Source organism: Quercus robur, chromosome 7 (assembly GCF_932294415.1).
Source record: "Quercus robur chromosome 7, dhQueRobu3.1, whole genome shotgun sequence".
Classification (NCBI taxonomy): Eukaryota; Viridiplantae; Streptophyta; class Magnoliopsida; order Fagales; family Fagaceae; genus Quercus; species Quercus robur.
The window spans coordinates 48256146-48274893 of NC_065540.1; the positions used below are offsets into that span (position 1 = coordinate 48256146).

Sequence of the window (18748 nt, forward strand, 5' to 3'; positions counted from 1 at the left end):
TAGGTTTGAGTCCGAGGACCATGCAACACCTTGGTTCTGTCCAAAACTTGATTTTTTAAGTACTTGGTTTCCCCATAGGTTTGAGTCCGAGGACCATGCAATACCTTGGTTTTGTCCAAAACTTGATTTTTAAGTAGTTGGTTTCCCCATAGGTTTGAGTCCGAGGACCATGCAACACCTTGGTTCTGTCCAAAACTTGATTTTTTAAGTAGTTGGGGGAATTAACCCCTCGGCTATGGCGCGGGACCTTGGTTTAGGGGGATGAGCTCCTCGGCCAAGCCCCTAGAACCATTCGTGCTGCTGACACTATGAAGCGCAGCCCCTAGTAAAGAAACGTAGCCCCTAATGGAACTTTACGCCCACCGCCTATGCCAACACACAAGCCTTTCTCACAGACGGCGTCAATTGTAAGAACTCAATTTGTAACGACCCAAAATGATGTTGGGTTCACACATAAAAAGGCCCAAACAATATCACTTATAGAGCGTGGGTTTGAAAGGCTAGGCTTTGGTCACCGAACGAGGGTTAGTCGTTTTGTTCGTACAGAATTAGGCCGTGTTCGCTCGAGGAGTCTTTCTCCTTGAGGCGGTCTGGGAGGCTCTGGTTCTTGGCCTTTTTTCCCAGCCTCCTTCTTGGCGCATTGACCTTCACATTATATAGCTCTTCTTGGTTGATCTTAGCCCTCCACTTGTTGATCAGGCAGGTGCCTACTTCAGTACCCGTCCCATCAGCTGTCTCCCCTTGCTTTTTGTTAGTTGCGATGATCGAAGTTGCCCTGTTCAAGCATCTTTTCTCATTAATATGGTTAGGACGTTGGCGGGTGCATTTAATGCGGAGGGGACGTATTTACCCTGAACCAGTTTCACACCGTACCCCCACGTGGGTCCCATTCTACTCGCATCTCCTTCAGGGGGCTTTTTGGGGGCAGCCTTCAATGAGATGTTGCTCTTCCCTTTGAAGTCTTGGAGTGCCGAGGACAGGGTCATCCTCGGCTGTGCCCCCGGCATTTCGGCCTTTCCCCATTCGTTCTCGGCAAATACCCTCCTCGGCACGAGCCCTGGGCCCTAGTAGAGCGTGGGCCGGATCATGAGTTCCCTGGCCCCACAATAAGAAAGAAAGGGTTTATTAGCGTCATAGTAGGCAATATTAGTAGATTTTTTTTGTAAAAGCTAATTGAATTTTTATTTGTTTAAAAGGGCCTTTCATGGTAATATGTAGTTCAAATAATGATACAAATTTTTCATCAATAAAGGAAAAATAAAATGATCGATACTAGTACTATATATATACTACTACGAAAAACGCGCTTTGGAGCTGCGTTTTTCAAAAACGCAGCTTCAGGGTGCTGTTTGAGCTGCGTTTTTGTAAAACGCAGCTCCATCACTGGACGTGTAGCTGCGTTTATTAAACGCAGCTATAGACCAGCTCTAAAACTGCGTTTTGTGATGTTGAGGCTGCGTTTAGCTGGAGCTGCGTTTATAAAAATGCGGCTATAGGCCCATCCAGGGATTTTTTTTTTTTTTTTCAAATATCCCAAAGCTGCGTTTAATAAACGCAGCTTAAACATGTATAGAGCTGCGTTTTATTCAACGCGGCTTATACATGTCTGGAGCTGCGTTTATTAAACGCAGCTTAAATAGGTTTGGTATAAATCAAAAAGAAAAAACCCCTCAGATTACTTTCTCTCTGTCCCGATCTCTCACCTTTTCTCTCAGTCTCTCCCTTTGACTCCCAAACCCTCACCGCCAATCCACCCCTCTCTACCACCAATCCTCATCACCATGGCCGAAGCCGTCACTCTCTCTCACACCAAATCCATCCTCCCAGCTTCAACCAGCTCTTTCTTGCTTGGAAAAGCCTCCGGATTCTTCGATTCTTTCATGAACTCCAAAATCTCACCCTCCAAAGCCAAATCCCCCACTTCACACACCTCCTCACGAACCCAGCCAGCTTGTGAAACCCCAAAAAACCACCAACACAGCTCTTCTTCGCCGCCACTTAACTCGAAGACACGAGCTGTGTCTGTACCTGTATCGTTTTCCTTCTCTTCCTTCTTCTTCTTGAATCGGTAACAAAGACAACGGAAGGCAGGGAAAGAGACTGGGGCCGAGAGTTTGGCGAGACTAGGAGGCGAGAGCATGGTTCAGGCATTTCGTTGAACACCTTGAGGGAAGCAAGTAAAAGGTTAAGGCAGAGAAAGTTGAGGGTGCATCGGGTAGACTGATCTATTGGCTATTCTGGTGTGGATGGGACCCTATATCATTTTGTTTCATTAATTGAATTTTGTTAATTGGATGATTGTTTGGTAGACCCACTTTTTTTTCAAATTATTATTTTGGTTTACATGCTGAATTTATGGCTGTAGAAAAATTATGAGCTAAGATTGGGGTCCTATGCTTTTTTTTGTTTTGTGAATGCTTTTATCTGGGTTTTGGATTTTGTTTATGAAAATTGGACGATAATTTGTTTTTTTAAGGTTAGTAACTTAGGCAAGCATAATTTGTTTTGAGGTTGAAATTATATCTTGCGGGTGTTCTTTTTCTTGATGATTAGTTTTTTGTATAGTCATTTATGTTAATATTTCCCCCCCCCCCTTTCTTTTCCGTTTATATGTTTGATTCAATTGTTCTTCTTTTTTGAGCAAATTCGTAAGCTTGAAAAGCTTTATGGTGGAAAGGTTTATATGGGGCTTCGAATTCCAGATGCTGACATGGGTTCACGACAGAATATCGACATGGTTCTTGTTAACAAAGGGTAAGAGTTTCAAAATTTCTCAACTTTGATTTACTGATGAGAAAATATTGGAAAATTCAAGGATATAAATAGTGAAAAAAGAGAGGTTTAATAAAGTTGGAATCTTTTTTACTCAGCATGCTTCAGTTTCTCTTGTTGTTTTGTATATTGCATAGGGAGGCAGTGGTGATATCAGTTAAGAATATATTAGGATTTGTATCGATGAATTCGGATGGCAGCTGGGTTTGTGAAGGCGGCAGTAAGCACAAACGCAAAACGATTTCCTGATCCTGTAAGTCATGGTTCAGATTATAGTTTCTTAGTGTCTGAATTTAGCATTCCTCAAGCATTTTTATTGCTTTGAATGTTGCCCAAGAATGTTGGGAATTGTATCTATATGTGGTAATGATCATGCTGTAGATCACCAACATGTATAATACCTCAAAAAGAAATTGTTAATGGCAGCCAAGTCAGTTAAGAATTAGTTGACAGTAGTCAGATTTTCGAAGTGCGTGTTCAATATAGTTCTGCTCATAATTAACTCTAAATCTGTTAAGGTCATGGATCTTTATAAATAGACTGATGTATGTGTATCGGTGTAGTATGGTGGGATACTGAGAAACTATAATCATTCTTATTCCTTTTGTTTTCATCTTCTTCTGCCTTCATCTTCAATAGTTTGGTTTGTGTCTCTCATATGACATTCAGTTTATTTTGATCAATAGCTCACCAGATGTACTCAGATAGACAGAACTTAATAATTGTTTCATTAAGAAGCTATAACATGCGGCCCTAACTTGTTTGGTGATAGTGATATTCCTAACTTCTTCTATGTTAACTCATGCTCTTGTTCTCATTTAATTGTCAATTCCATGGATACCTAAAATGCTTGATAATTAGTAGAAAAGGTATTATGTTCGTCTAAGGCTTGCTTTGATGGGTTATTTGGTGGCTTGAGGTTATGGAAAGCTTTAGGTTCATGGTTCTGACATGTATGGAGAAGGGCTTGAATTGATATTGTAAAAAAGAAGGAAAAGAGAGAAGTTTGTATCTATTCAGAGTTGTCTGGACATTAGTAGTGTGCCAAAGAAGAAAATAAAAAAAGAATATTCTAGGCACACATGCCTTCAACAATGCAAGCCACTTGTAATCACATTAATCAATTTGGTACTTTTTTCTGAATCAATGAAGCATATTTTTATGTATATTCATTTGCTTTTATTTTTCTTGTTAGGGCTAGGAATATCAATTTAACTAGTAAATTAAAGGCCTTATAAAACTTAATAAAGACTCCTAATGATATATGCATTTTGAATTGCTTCAGTGTCTTATATTTTATGCCCTGCAAACAGACAGTGGGATTTTATATGGACATGGCATTTTAGCTTAAACATACTGTGCCTGAATCTTAATTTTGTTTATTAACTCATTTAGTCATGCATGTAACAATTGGATCTGATATAATTCTAATTTATTGACTACAGTATGCTGTTGCTCTGGGTGACACAGTTTCCCCAACTGACATTGAAGAAGGCATGCGTGTGGGGTGAGTTTCTTATTTGTTACCTTCTCAGATTTTACTAAAATATTTTGAAGGGTGAGCTACTAGAAAGTACTACTGTTGGAGATATGGCTCACAAACCTGCATACTTTGTGCCTTGTAAGCTCTAATTTTTATGTCAACTTGGGGTGAGAATCATATGCTCAGTATAGTGAAAAAAAACTGAATAAAGGTGGATAGCAACCTAGGTGTTGAGTCATAGGAAGTCAATTTGAGGATTTTGAAAGGACAGTACCATACTTAAAACTTTTCTATTTCAACATGCTATTGATGAATTGGATGTCAATTGTAGGAAGACATTAAATATTGAAAGGACAGTACCATTCTTTTATATAATAATTGAACAAACTCTTTTCAGCTTGTAGTACTCAATGGATTTTTTTTCCCTTGAAAGAAAAGGGGGTGGAGGAAACTTTAAGATCAAAAGTGATTTTTGAAAGTGCTGGAATTATATCTGATTGATGATGAATTGACACTGTTCCCTTCTCTAATAGCTCTTACGTCTTGATAACTTGAAATACAATAGGAGATGATAAAGTGAAATTCACACCTTTATTTTTAAAGCCTTTTTAGATGATAAAGTCAGTGCCTCCCTTTTTGAAACTGAATACTTTTGCTTTTCACATATAGTATCTTGGTAAATCCTTAGTCCTACCTTGTCTGACCATCAACAATCTTGGTAAAATTGTATCTTCAATAATTCAATCTTGATTGGTTTTAATATATTTTTTTGTTATTATAATTTTTTTTATAGGATTTTTTGTTATTATTATTGAAGTTTGAGTATGTGATGGCTGATGGGTTTTAATAAGTATGGTCTGGTTAGTATGTGATGCATTTTATTTACTGTTATAACGTATAAATTATTGTTATTGGGTCTGATCATAATAGGGATCACCAAACTTCCAATTAACTTAAGAAAAAACATAGGAGAGAATTTGTTAAAGTGGAAATGAAAAACAACTTCAGCCGTGGTTACCTACCTGGCTTTGATCAGGTACTAGAAAAAAACAAAAGGAAGAAAAAGGCCTCCATATTTCTTTAATAAATTATGCGACCTTAAGATAATCCTAGGGCCTTTCTCTCAATCTCACTCGGACCTTAAGCCGTGGTTGCCTACCTAGCTTTGAGGGATTTGCTTCATGGGGTTTTTATATTTTGTTGTTTTCTTTTAGGAACAAAAGGGCCTCTCTCTCAATCTCACTCAGACCTCTCTTCATTACCATTTGATTCTGTTTCAAGTATCAATTCTTGACTTTTAGTTGCTTTTAGCTCAAGTTGTAGCTTTTAGTTGCTTTTATCAGTAACTCACGCACACTCCATCACCAGCACACACATGCAGCACCACACACACACACACCACACTCCTAACTCTAACTCTTAACTCAAGCTCAGTTGATGTTTTATTTTCTTAGGTATTTAAATTCAGAATGAGGACAATAATGTTTGTGACTCATTATTTATAAAATGAGTTATGTTTGCAAAGGAAGATGATACTGAGTAGCAAAAAATGGCAATGAGTATTGTGATTGGGCAATATTGGGATTGGTCTGGAAAAAAAAAAAAAAAACCTATAGCTGCGTTTTCAACAAAAAAACGCGGCTATAGGCAAAAATCCTATGGGAGGTTGTAGCAGTGTTTCCAAAACGCAGCCTTAACATGGACCTATAGCCGGTCCAGTATCTGTGGGTGTGTAAAAACGCGGCTATAGGGTGTAGAAAATGCAGCTATAAACCCTATTTGGGCTGCGTTTTTAAAAAATGTAGCTCTAGGTCTTTGACTATAGCTGTGTTTTAAACGCAGCCCAAAGCAAGTCTATAGCCGCGTTTTTATAAAAACGCAGCTATAGATCTTAGCTTATGGGTTGTAAAAACGCAGCCATAAGGTGTAGAAAACGTAGCTATAAACCCGGTTTGGGCTGCGTTTTTAGAAACGCAGCTCTAGGTCCCTGCAAGGGGCTATAGCCTCGCTGCATAAGCTGTGTTTGGAAATGCAGCTATAGCCTATAGCTGCGTTTTTAATGGGCTATAGCTGCGTTTTTCAAATGCAGCTATAGCCCTCTTTTTTTTTTTTTTTTTTTTTTTTTTTTTTTTTTTTTTTGTGATGGTGAATTAATAGTTTTTTACTTCAAACGAAAACAGAATTTTGTTTCCAAATATTTACTTGCAAAGTAGGAATTTTGATTGCAGCACTTCTATTTCAATACCCTCAGTACCATAAGTAGATCGGATTGTGACAATAACTGGTGCCGAGTAAGACTATACAGAGAGTAAAAAAATTGAAAATCTTTTCATTAAAGAAAATTTTTTTAATTCCAAATCTATCAGTTAGAAGTTCCTTTAACCTATCATAAGGCAATTAAAAAGATTATTCATGTGTTTTTCCTTGATAAATGTTTACTCCTCTATGATGTTAACATCATAATCATAGGGCGTCAATAAACTATATCTTAAAAAATTACATGATTAATAATTAGTGATAAATACAAATCTTTTATCCTACTTTTTATATTCTACGGTTTCTACCCGAGTTAGCTTAATATAACCATATAGGCAACTGCCTTAGGCAGTGGCCGAAGGCCCCCAAACGGAAGAAGATCCCCCTCTATTAAGGGCTTTTCACTTAGCTAACAAATAATAGATTTGTCCCAAAAATTTTAATCAATAAAAATAAGTTTTTTTTTTTTAATTTTTAAAAATAGTAATATTATCTAGGGAAACAAAAAAAATTCACACTTCTTTGGGACTTATTGACTTATTGTTATGCACTCAATACTTATCCTAATTTATCCATACTTAATTTTTATTTAGATTTAGCTTTTCTCTCTTTCTATACTTATGTTTACAGAAGAAAAAAAAGTTTTTAATTAGTTAGTTTTGGCTTCCCCAACATGTATTGTACAAAAGCAAAATCATTTTCTTTTACACATTGTGTTACTTGTGAACTAATATTTATAGCAAAATCAGATATGCTGCTAGGCTGGATGAGATTACAGTAAAATGTAAAAAAAAAATAAAAAAAATAAAAAAATCTCTTTTCATTTATCACATAAGAAACGTAATTATTAAATTTACATCTCATAAGATGCAAAAAATAAATTTTTAATTATTAATAATATCAAAAATTCAAAAATATATATTATGTAATTAATAATTAAATATAAAATAAACCCTTATATAGTTGTCGCTTTAGGCTCCAAAATATATTAAGCGATTCTTGTGCTATACTTAAGGACAAAGAAAAATAAATTAAGAAGCACCTTGGCAAGAATACTAATGGTTTGTTATTATCTTTATTGCTTATTGGACACGGCGAATGTGAAGTATGCAGAGGTGGCTAAATAGATATATATTCTTATCATCTTCCTTGTAGCCGTGTAGTTCCTTTATGGTGTAAAGCTCCAGCACAATACCGACCAGTAGATTACGTGATTAAAAATTAGAAATATTGACTCCAACATATGAAAAAGAAATTTTAAATACAAAAAGAAATGTGGGAGAGGTAAAAAGAGAGGAAGGAGAGTACTTCATTGCATCTGGCCATCTATGTCTTTTGCATTTTGGCCTTTTTAATAAAAAAAATACAAAGATAAGTATCTTTTTCCTTCAAAACAGATTAAAATAATGCATAATCATAGTCCTTTGACTTCTGTCATCGATCCGTTAGTCTTAGATCTGGCCAAACTTTAAAAAATAAAATAAAATAGAGAAGGGTTTCCACTAGCATCATAGATAGACCATATTAGTATATAGGATATGTTTGTAGAAGTTAATTGATCTTTGAATATATAAAAAGGGTCACGTTAACAAGTTCTCTTAGGACATTGAATAACAATTCAGTTAAAGAAAGGTTTTATGGGAAAAGAAAAAAAATTAATATTTTGACAGTTTTTTTCATTTCGCATAAAAATAATGTCAAAACTTTTCTAAAATGAATTATTAACTAATGCCGTAACTCGTAAGGGTACTCGTTAGCATATTCCATAAAAAAAAAAAAAAAAAAAAAAAAAAAAAAAAAAAAAAGGAAAAAAGATCTTCCATGGTAATATATAGAACAAATAATAATACCGTTTTATTTATTCAAGAAAGGAAAAGCAAATATGATCGATACAATGTTATAGTTCTTGAAAACGGTTCCATTAATTTTCTTTCATTCCATGTTATCTTCAAAAAAAATAAAAAATAAAAAAATAATGAGGCAGTAATCTTGGGGTATCAAGGGCCTAGATTATTTATGCTACACTTCAATGTTGGCACTGCATAAGTGAATACAAAATGTGACAAGGTGATAGGTGCAACATAAAGTGAGTGGGATAGAAGACTTTTATCTGTGTAGAAGCCATATGAAACTTGAAGAGAGACACTGATCACTACAAGAAATCTGGGTTTAGGCCAAAACCCCCAAAAAAAAAAAAAAAATGGCTATAGACTCAATACTACCTAATGTATTTAAAATTATAATGTAAGAGCAAGATTCAGGTATAATATTTAGATATTGTTTCTTAGGTTCTTCTTTTAAGATTTTACCATATAAATTTTTTCTCATAGAATGAAAATGTATTTTTTAATTAAGTAGCTATATGACTGAATTTTAACAGAAGAACATAAGAAACAGTAACTAAGGTACTGTTATTAAAGTTTTACCCATAATGTAAAAGGGGGATTTGATTTAAGGCTAGAATTGTAATTTGAAGTTGAATTGGAATGCCCCACAGCTAGGTACTATGGTTCTGGACTGTAGCTAGGTTGTTGTGTCCGGTATTGCCAGGTGTTGACTCGTGAGGGAACAAGATAGGGGTGTCCACGAGTCGGGCCGGGTCGGTTTTGGGCCCAAACCGTACTCGACCCGGTTGAATCGGTTTTTTATATTTGGGACCCGTATTCGACTGAATATCGGGTCGGATCCGACATTTCGGGTAATCGGATTATCCGGGTCGGAGTCATCGGTTTCATGGGTCTGGGCCTCTGATTGGGCCGGACTTTTTGCCATTGTTAAAATCACAGAAAATTCACTTTTTTGGGCCTTTTTACTTAATTAATTTTGAAATTTTGAAATAGAACTTCCAGCATAACAAAACTAGACCTATTGGGCCATCAATCAGGACAAATCAAAAAGGCCCAAAACAAAACTAGACCTATTGGGCCATCAGTCAGGACAAATCAAAAAGGCCCAAATAAGGCTTATTCATTTTATCACCTGTGATCAACACAACACACCAAAAAGTCTCTGTTATTTTTTAGTCACTTGTGATCTGAAACAAGAAGCACCTATCAATCCCAATACATAATCTTTCCCACATTAAGAACAAAAAATAAACACAATCAACTAATCTGTAATCTGTAAAACACCACAAAAGGCACCTAGGCAGTAAACTACTCAACACCCATAAAACCTGCAAACCACAACAAATAATACTTCCAATTTTCCAGCAATAAAATAAATCACAACAGAATACTATACTGCAATATTCCAACAGATATACATACTTAATAACATAAAGGTAGTCACTGCAAGTTTTTTGGGCAGTAACCCATAAGGCAGAAAGCTTGCTGGTTATACAATGTTCCAGGCTATATAATTAATTACAACAATCAAATACCATAGGTATTTCCAAAAAATAGCTTTTCCAAAGCATTGAATGACTACTCTAAAGTTTATAAGTCTATAACTAATAGAAAAGAAAACCTATGAACTAAGATTTCTTTTCTATAAGTATTGACAGTTGAGTATTGTTACAAGTTAGAAAAACAATATGTCCAAAAAAGCATCCAAAATATTCCCAAAATGTTGCCTTCTTTACAAAATAATTTACCATCCTCCTACAATAGACAAAAAAATATTCAACAAACAATACATTAGTACCAACCAACTAGTAAGGAAACCAAGTTTATAATAGTAAGGGGCTATAAAGGCAGATTCATACCAAGTCAGTGATTAATCATCAATGCTAATCAAGGGTCGTTTGCCTGAAGTGGAACCCTTGCTTGAGCTGGTATTTGCTGTTGGTTGTTGATTTAAAACTAGAAAAGAATAGGAAATAAACACAAATAGATTAAATTTTGCTTGAATACATGAGACATTCAATAAAATTAATACACTAAGTTTCAGAATTTAAGCATATTACCTAAGTCAAGTAACTCCTCCTCCAATGCCTCAACATCATCCCTTAACTAGCGATGAGAAATTGGAACTGTGGCTTGAAGCCAATTTTGTGAACATACAAGGTTTTGAACCATGAGAGGAGATAGTGCACTTCGAAATGGATCAACAATTCGACCTCCAGTGCTAAATGCTGACTCAGATGCAACAGTGGAAACTGGCACAGCCAGCACATCCTTAACTACTTTAGACAACACTTGGTACCTATTACAATTGTCCCTCCACCACTCCAATATCTCAAAATTTGCATCCTTTCTACGATCACAGTTTTCAGCCAAATACCTCTCAAGCTCATTACTACAACCTATAGATTGCTCAACTTGCAAAAAACGTTCATATCGCGAGTGAACCATCACATATGGATCACTAGCATCAGTTTCTAATTCTGTCCTCTCACTCCCACTTTGATCTTGCACATTTGGTGAATGAATACAAGTGTAAAAATTATACAACTTAAACAAAAGGTCTTTCACCTTATCAACCATCACTTCTGCAACTGCATTCCCATAAATTTCAGAAAATGAAAACTTCAAAAACCTCAATTTTTTTCGTGGATCAAAGACCACAGCCACATACAAAAGAGGATTAATTTTCTCCCCTTCCCCCCAATACTTCTCAAACTTAGTTTGCATGTTTGTGGCTGTGCTTTTCAAGAGAGTGTTTTGGGATTTAACTAAATTGGAAATACTCTCCTGAATAACAAAGATCTCATCATAGAAGGCATTTGAAGTAACATACAATGAACCAGAAAATTTCTTTGTTGCATTATAAAACAGCCTTAAGAAAGTCACAAATGCCCTACAATTTTGGAAATCAGTCATACATAGAGACCCCAAACCACCACTATCTTCCTTGGTCCTAAAGTACGACGAATAACCATCATCTTCAAAATCCATTCGGAGGGACACTTTCTCAAATTTTTTAGCAGTTTCTAACATGATATAGGTCGAGTTCCCCCTAGTAGGTACATCTAGACTGAGAAGACTCTTGGACTGCATACCTAACCTCTCCATAAAACTCCTAAAAGTTTGACTTCTATTGGGTGAGGACTTTACATACCTCACAGCTTCACGCACCTTAGCAACAGATGCATCTATCTCTTTTAAACCCTCTCCCACAATGAGATTTAGGATATGGGCACAATACCTCATGTGCATGTACTCATTTCCTAAAACTGCCCCATTCCAATCTTTAGTCACCCTTTGCAAAAATTTAATTGTTGTTAAATTTGAACTAGCATTATCCACCGTCAAGGTGAATATCCCATCAATACCCCATTCACGCAACGACATCTCAATCTTTTTGCCTATAGTCTCCCCCTTGTGGTCTTCAACTTGACAAAAATTTAGAATTCTCTTATGCAATTTCCAAGCATCATCAATAAAGTGACAAGTCAGACACATATAATTTAAATTTTGAATAGAAGTCCATGTGTCCATAGTGAGACACACCCTACAACCCTTCAAGGATTTCCTTAGCTTCTCTCTCTCACTATTATAAATGCCAATCACATCCCTAGCCACAGTTTGACGAGATGGGATATCCTTTAATCTAAGCTTAGGTTGTAAGGTACTTACAAATTTCTTAAACCCATACCCCTCGACATACCTAAAAGGCAACTCATCAATTATAACCATTTCGGCCAATGCCTTTCTAGAAGCCTCAACAGAAAAGGATGTTGACACAAGGTGGAATCCGTCTTCTCCATCCTTTTTGGGTACAAAAGCTAATGTTTTCTGCCCTCTAACCACATCTTCTCTATTAGGGTTCTTGGGACATATTGGCACATGAGCTAACAAATTACTAGTACCACAACTCTTACTATCAGCATTATAAGATTTTTGACAATAATTACAGATAGCCTTAGTTTTACTAGTATCACCCTCACCTATCTTTACGTTTTCAAAGTGACCCCAAACAACAGACTTTTTCCTACCACTACAACCACCACTAACAGGAGCTGTCATACTCACTTGGTATGGTGGAACTGGGGGCAACTCAGAAGCAGCAGCTGCTTCAGCTTGGGTAGCAGCAGAATCTTCAACTTGGGTGGGAATAGCACCATCATCTTCTGTAGCAGCTGGTGTTTGGACAGAGGGTTCATTAGTGTTGGTTTCCATGGCCTAAAAAAACAAAGATACATATTAGCAAACTAGAGTAACAAGTATAATTAATAGCTTTAATAATAATAATAATAAATAATAACCACACACACCAAAAAGGAAAACCAGTATCCTGGAACCACACATTTTAATAAACATAATCAAAAGAGATTATTAGAAAGCAAGATCACATATCTCTTCTTAGCAAGATCACAAATAACTCAATGAAGTTAATTAATTAGGGACATGCAAGATCACAGATCTCTTCTTAGCAGTGACAAATTGCATGATCATACTAATCACATCATAACAATCTTCTCATACAAAGCAAGGTAAATATTCTAAAACTTTAAAAACAAAGCAAGGTAAACTAAAACTTCCATAAGATGCTATAACCAAAATGTTAAATAAACCTTGTCTAATTTGGGCAGTACAGAACATACAAAGCTACAAACTAATAAAAGCAAAATCAAAAGCATCTGCAAGCCACATTAATGCAACTCTCATGAATTAAATTCAAAAGTTTCCCTTTCAACATTCTATTAAACACATCATAACAATCTTCTCATACAAAGCAAGATAAATGTTCTACAACTTTAAAAACAAATCACATGAATTACATTCAATAGTTTCCCTTTCAACATTCTATTTATCATTTAAATTACTCTGCCCCTTTTGTAAAAAGAAATATCAAACCACCACAATCAACTAATCACATCATAACAATCTTCTCATACAAAGCAAGGTAAATGTTCTAAAACTTTAAAAACAACCCTCATGAATTACATTCAATAGTTTCCCTTTCAACATTCTATTTATCATTTAAATTACTCTGCCCCTTTTGTAAAAAGAAATATCAAACAACCACCACAATCACTACATTCTTTTTTTTTTTTACTAAATACAAAGGAAAGCAGAAACCATACCTTGAAGAAAACCGTGGGTGTATGGTTTTCAAATTTGAGGGCAGATAATGATACTTGGATTCAGCTTTCAATCCTGAATAAAATTAAAACAGGATCAAAATTGATTAAAGAAAAGAACAAAGAACAGAAGTAAAATAGTTAGGATCTCTAAATTTTAAATACAAAGGAAAGCAAAAACTACCTTGAAGAAAACCGTGGGTGTATGAGTTTCAAACTTCAGAGCAGATAATGATACTTGGAGATTGGAGTCAGCTTTCAATCCTGTATAAAACTAAAACAAGATCAAAATTGATTTAAGAAAAGAACAAAGAACAAAAGTAAAATAGTTAGGGTTTCATAGTATGAACAAAGAACAAAAGTAAAATAGTTAGGGTTTTTAAGTTATTTTTAGTTAGGGTTTCATAGTATGAATCTGATTTTAACATTTGATTATTTGATCATTTGATTTTAACATAGGGTTTCATAGGATTATTTGATTTTAACATTTGATTTCCATCACAAATGAAACCAACGAGACTAACAAAAAAGAAAGATGAGAAACAAAGAAAAGGGAAGAGTGAAAAGGGAGCTGGGTAACGGCAGTGAAAATGAGAAACAAAGAAAAGGGAAGAGTGAAGAGTGAAAATGAAATCAACGAGACTAACCTTACTGGCTCCGTGAAGAGTACACGGGGTGAGGACTCCGACGGTAGCTATGGAGAGACGAGTGGACAGCGGCGGTGGCGCTAGGCGTTGGAGGCGGAGAGGGGACTGGGTAACGGCATTGGAGGCGACTAGGGTTTGTTCTTTAGAATTTGGATTTGGAGAAGCAGTAGTTTGGATTTGGGGAAACGGTTTAGACTTTATAGAGTGTGAGATTGTGAGAGTTTGAGAGAGTTTGAGAGAGCAGGTAAAGAACTGAGAGTGTGAGACTGAAGAAGTGAAGACTGAAGAGGTGTGGAAGAGTGAAAAGGGAAGGAGAAGGCGTGAATGGGAAGCCATGTCCATGACCTGACCTTTGGCTCTGAAGTGAAAATTGAAGAAGAGTGAAGACTGAAGAGTAGTGGCTAAGCTTGAATCCGTTTGAGTCTTTGAGATATCAGATCTTTCCCCTTTATTTCTTACCGTTAGATTAGCTTTGCATCTTGTATTCTAACCGTTGATTAAAAATGGGTTGTTGTGCCACTGTGGTGACCGGTCATTTCATGCCCAGGTGAGTCAGTTTTACTCTCATCAACACCCTTCATTTTAAATTTCAATTTGAGATCAACGGCTGATATTTATGTTGGGAACGTGTGAGGGAAATCTGGGGCTGCATTGCTGATTTGCTGGGATGGGCTGTCTGGCCACATGTCAAATCTGCTTTTTTTTTTTTTTTTATTATAAATAATTCGGTCGGTTCGGATTTTCCGGGTGAAATATTTTGAAACCCGGGTCCGATCCGAACTATTCAGATTTTTTAAATGCCAATCCGTGACCGACCGTGGAGTGGATTCGGAGCCGCCCGTGGACCTTTGGTTCGGGCGGTTTCGGGCAGGCGGGTCGGTTGATGCGGGTCCTTGGACACCCCTAGAACAAGATTGTCTAGGATATATGTACACAATTTTACCAAGTGGGTCCATGACCTCTTCTTCCTGTAAGTTTTTTGTTTTTAGATTTGTATCAAGTTCTCTCTTTCTATGTTTTTTTTTTTTTTTTTTTTTTTTTTTTTTTTTTTCTCTTTTGGTGATTTGAACATTCTTTGCTTTGGTTTACAATTTCTGCAGCTAGAGATGAATTTGTTGAAGATGTTACAACTATTGTAAGTAGTAAATAATTTTCTTTTATTTGAAAACAAGGACTTTTCTCTTTTAGGTATATTTTGTATTTGGATTTTCATTAAGCAAATCTAAATCTCTGGTTAACTACACAGACTTTGAATGGCCGTAACGATCTTCTAAATGTGCTGCCCCAGGTAATACTTGTTCCTTTTTTGGGTTTTCTTTGATGATGCATCCATATTAGTTAAGTTGGGAGTAGTAAATTTCAGATCTTTACTCTTCAAATTATTTGGTTTTTGCTATATAGGAATTGGCACCTGCCGTTAAAGATCCGATTAGAATTGTTTATTCAGATACCTCAACCAAATCTCTTCCAAATTCAGATGATTTAGACCTACAGGACACCCACATTGCAATTTCAAGTCAAGGTACTCCTTAAAAAGTCATTTTTCTAGTTCTTATTTCTGTTTTGTTTTGTAATTACTAAAATTGCACAATTGTTCTCACCCTTATAATTTTCTGCTTGGTAATTTTATCATTTATATATGCATATAGTAGAATCAAGGTCTACCAGAGTATTATCTACGACGGATGAGAAAGAGCAAGATCAAAGAACTAACCTCATCAGGGAGGTCACAGATTCACTTGAGGAAGCAAATGACTCAAATGAGCATGATACTAATAGTCAACCAAAAAAAGAAGTCATTCTGACTATCTTGTATATTGCTTGGATACTGCTCATCCCTAGCTTGAATGTTTATGACTTAGTATTTCAAATTTTTTTTTAACATGTTATATCATATCTCCTTGAAATAGGGGTTAAACTATTACGTTTGATATTTATTTTGATCATTTTCATTGTTGCCTATTGTTATTATATTATTTTATCCTAATCATTTGATGAAATATGCTTTCTTTGCAAACTTTTTATTTCTAATTCATGCATATTATCTTGAATAACCGCCTCCATGCCAAACTCCAGGCCTTTTTGTCCCCTTTTTCCCCTCTCTACCATGTGGAAAATTGGAATATTTATTGTGCATTTTAATCTTCTTTTCTTTAATTATTTTCCATTTTTCCTGCAGGAAATAAAGGATGAGCAACAATCCACCCAAACTTAAAGTAAGGTTAAAAAGAAGGAACGCATAAAACCTGACTCTAGAATACAGAATGACCAAACAGCTATGCTAGATACTTGGGTGTGGCAACTCAAGGATCAGATCACCAGGGCAAAGGTTTATCTATCCCTCCCAGCCACAAGAAACAATCCTCACTTTACAAGGGAGCTTCGGGGGCAGATGAAGGAAATTCAACGAGTACTTGGGGATGTGATAAAAGATTCTGAACTGCCAAGGAAGTAAGTCTTCTCTTTTAACATATTAATATGCCGACAACCAAATTTTATTGAATTTTTCCTTCAAGTATCGATCTGTTATTAGGTTCTCTATTTGGCTTGCTATTTTTAAAATTCTCCCATCTTTCTCTGCCTTAAATTTTTTGTATGGTTTATTTTTATGTAGTGCCTATGACAAATTGAAGGCAATGGAGCAAAAATTCGCCAAAGGAAGGCAGCTTCAAGATGAGTGTGCTTCTGTGGTGAAGAAGCTGAGGGCTATGCTCCACTCAGCTGGAGAGCAGCTCTAAGTGCACAAAAAGCAGACTATATTCTTGACTCAATTGGCAGCAAAAACGATTCCTAAAGGTCTGCATTGTCTTCCATTGCGCCTTACAACTGAGTATTATACCTTGAATTCTTCCCAACATGACTTTACAAATCAAGAGAAGTTAGAAGACCCTCAGTTGTACCATTATGCATTATTCTCTGATAACGTATTAGCAGCAGCAGTTGTTGTAAACTCAACTATAACATATGCTAAGGTAATTTTCACTCTTGATATACTCGCTATTTCCTTTAATTGTCAAGAAAGAAATTTTGGAATGGCTATTCTAAGACTCTTGTTCCCACATCATCTCTCTTTTGTTGAGCTTCCCCACTTGCCCAAAAAAAAAAAAAAAAAACATTAATTATCTACTATTTCAATGTTTGATATTTTTTGTTTGACATCTCAAATTTATTGTTTGGAATCCTAGCAGGACCCTTCGAAGCAAGTTTTCCACATTGTTACTGATAGGCTAAATTATGCAGCAATAAGGATGTGGTTTTTGGTAAATCCACCAGGCAAAGCTTCTATCCGGGTTCAGAACATTGAAGAATTTACATGGCTAAATGCTAGTTATAGTCTAGTTCTCAAGCAGTTGGGTTCACAGTCCATGATAGACTATTACTTCAGAGCTCATCGAGCCAATTCTGATTCAAATTTGAAGTACTGGCATCCAAAATACTTATCTATCCTCAATCATCTTCAATTTTATTTGCTAGAAATCTTCCCAAAGCTCAACAAAGTGTTGTTCTTGGGTGATGATATTGTTGAAAAGAAGGATCTCACTGCCCTTTGGTCCCTTGATTTGAAGGGGAATGTTAATGGTGCTGTTGAGACTTGTGGAGAGAGCTTCCATCGTTTTGATCGGTATCTAAACTTCTCAAATCCTCTCTGCTGTTGAGACTTCTACAATAATAATGTTCTTTTGTTAATCCTTAAAAAAAAAAAAAAAAAAAAAAAGAATAATTGCAGAAAGACTGAATGTAAATAATTTATGGTAGAATAAATAAGCAAACAAGAAAAGCACATTTAGAAGTGGTTGAAATGATGTCAAGGTAAGCGAAAAGTTTGCGATTGAATTATAAGTAAATAAGAGAAAACTCATTAGTAACCCTATAGACAATACATATATTGAGGAAGAGTATATTCTGATGCTAATTTAATACTTTGAAATGCTTGGCGGTTTCATTGAGTAAGAATATGTTGCTAGAGGTGGATATTTTCGTTTCAATTATATAATTGGAAAAAGAAATAAAGAATAGATGGGAATAGTGGTAAGAGATAGGAGAACTCACTAACATTTGTGAGTAAGCCCTTATGAGAGTATTTTCTATCCATAGGATCCATCTAAATGACCCTTTCTTTCTATAATTTCTACAAAAGGTAGATTCCCTCTCTTTCTGTAATGGTGATTGGTAGAGAAAAATATTTCGAACAAGGATTGATCAAATGATGACTCAATGCATGAAATATGAAGTACGCAAAATCTGGTTTATTTTTCAGTTCAAGAATACTTATCAAGATTTTTTATTTTTTATTTATTTATTTATTTATTTTTTTTTTTTTTTGCTGTTCGTTACATGTTTGTACACAAAGCTTTCTGAAATACTTTTAAATGTTTATGTTAAGACATTTCTATATATTTTAGCTCTTTTGCAGGTTAATTTATGTCATTTGTAGTTCTTATTGTTGTATCTAAGAAAGGGTCCCAATGTGACCTTTGAATATCTTGTTTTATTTTTTCTCATTTCATAATTTCTAGTTCTTTAATTTTTTCCCTTTCAGGATCTTTTCATAGAAGTCCAATGTGCTTTGTATTTAACTCTGTCAAGATTCATTGGTAATATAAAAAGATGAGAGTGACTTGG

At 35.5% G+C, this 18748-nt stretch overlaps 1 protein-coding gene, 2 long non-coding RNA genes and 1 pseudogene across 4 annotated transcripts; 2 read left to right on the forward strand and 2 right to left on the reverse strand.

Annotated features, from left to right (window-relative positions):
* Positions 1 to 1671: 1671 nt before the first annotated feature.
* Positions 1672 to 4998, forward strand: LOC126693731 (uncharacterized). 2 transcript variants are annotated; one of them, XR_007645486.1, is made up of 4 exons: positions 1672 to 2240; positions 2654 to 2754; positions 2910 to 3025; positions 4218 to 4998. It is a non-coding gene; the product is annotated as an uncharacterized LOC126693731 (long non-coding RNA). The 2 variants fall into 2 exon arrangements; XR_007645487.1 differs by lacking the exon at positions 4218 to 4998 and having other exon boundaries at positions 1675 to 2240; positions 2910 to 3281.
* Positions 4999 to 10080: 5082 nt separating this feature from the next.
* LOC126690938 (uncharacterized) lies at positions 10081 to 10465 on the reverse strand. Its single transcript, XR_007644779.1, has 3 exons — positions 10419 to 10465; positions 10218 to 10314; positions 10081 to 10113 (listed from the first exon to the last, which is right to left on the reverse strand). It is a non-coding gene; the product is annotated as an uncharacterized LOC126690938 (long non-coding RNA).
* Positions 10465 to 14461, reverse strand: LOC126691534 (zinc finger BED domain-containing protein RICESLEEPER 1-like). Its single transcript, XM_050386564.1, has 3 exons — positions 14126 to 14461; positions 13663 to 13752; positions 10465 to 12576 (listed from the first exon to the last, which is right to left on the reverse strand). The coding sequence occupies exons 1-3, from the start codon at positions 14459 to 14461 to the stop codon at positions 10465 to 10467; spliced, it is 2538 nt and encodes an 845-aa protein (XP_050242521.1).
* Positions 14462 to 15506: 1045 nt separating this feature from the next.
* LOC126693732 (probable galacturonosyltransferase 4) lies at positions 15507 to 17832 on the forward strand (annotated as a pseudogene).
* Positions 17833 to 18748: the final 916 nt, after the last annotated feature.

Coding starts and splice junctions, on each gene's coding strand:
- LOC126691534 (XM_050386564.1), bottom strand. CDS start 14,461: ATGGCTTCCCATTCACGCCTTCTCCTTCCCTTTTCACTCTTCCACACC. Junction 13,753..14,125: donor CTCTTCACGGAGCCAGTAAG/GTTAGTCTCGTT, acceptor ATCTTGTTTTAG/TTTTATACAGGATTGAAAGC. Junction 12,577..13,662: donor CACCCACGGTTTTCTTCAAG/GTAGTTTTTGCT, acceptor TTGTTTTTTTAG/GCCATGGAAACCAACACTAA.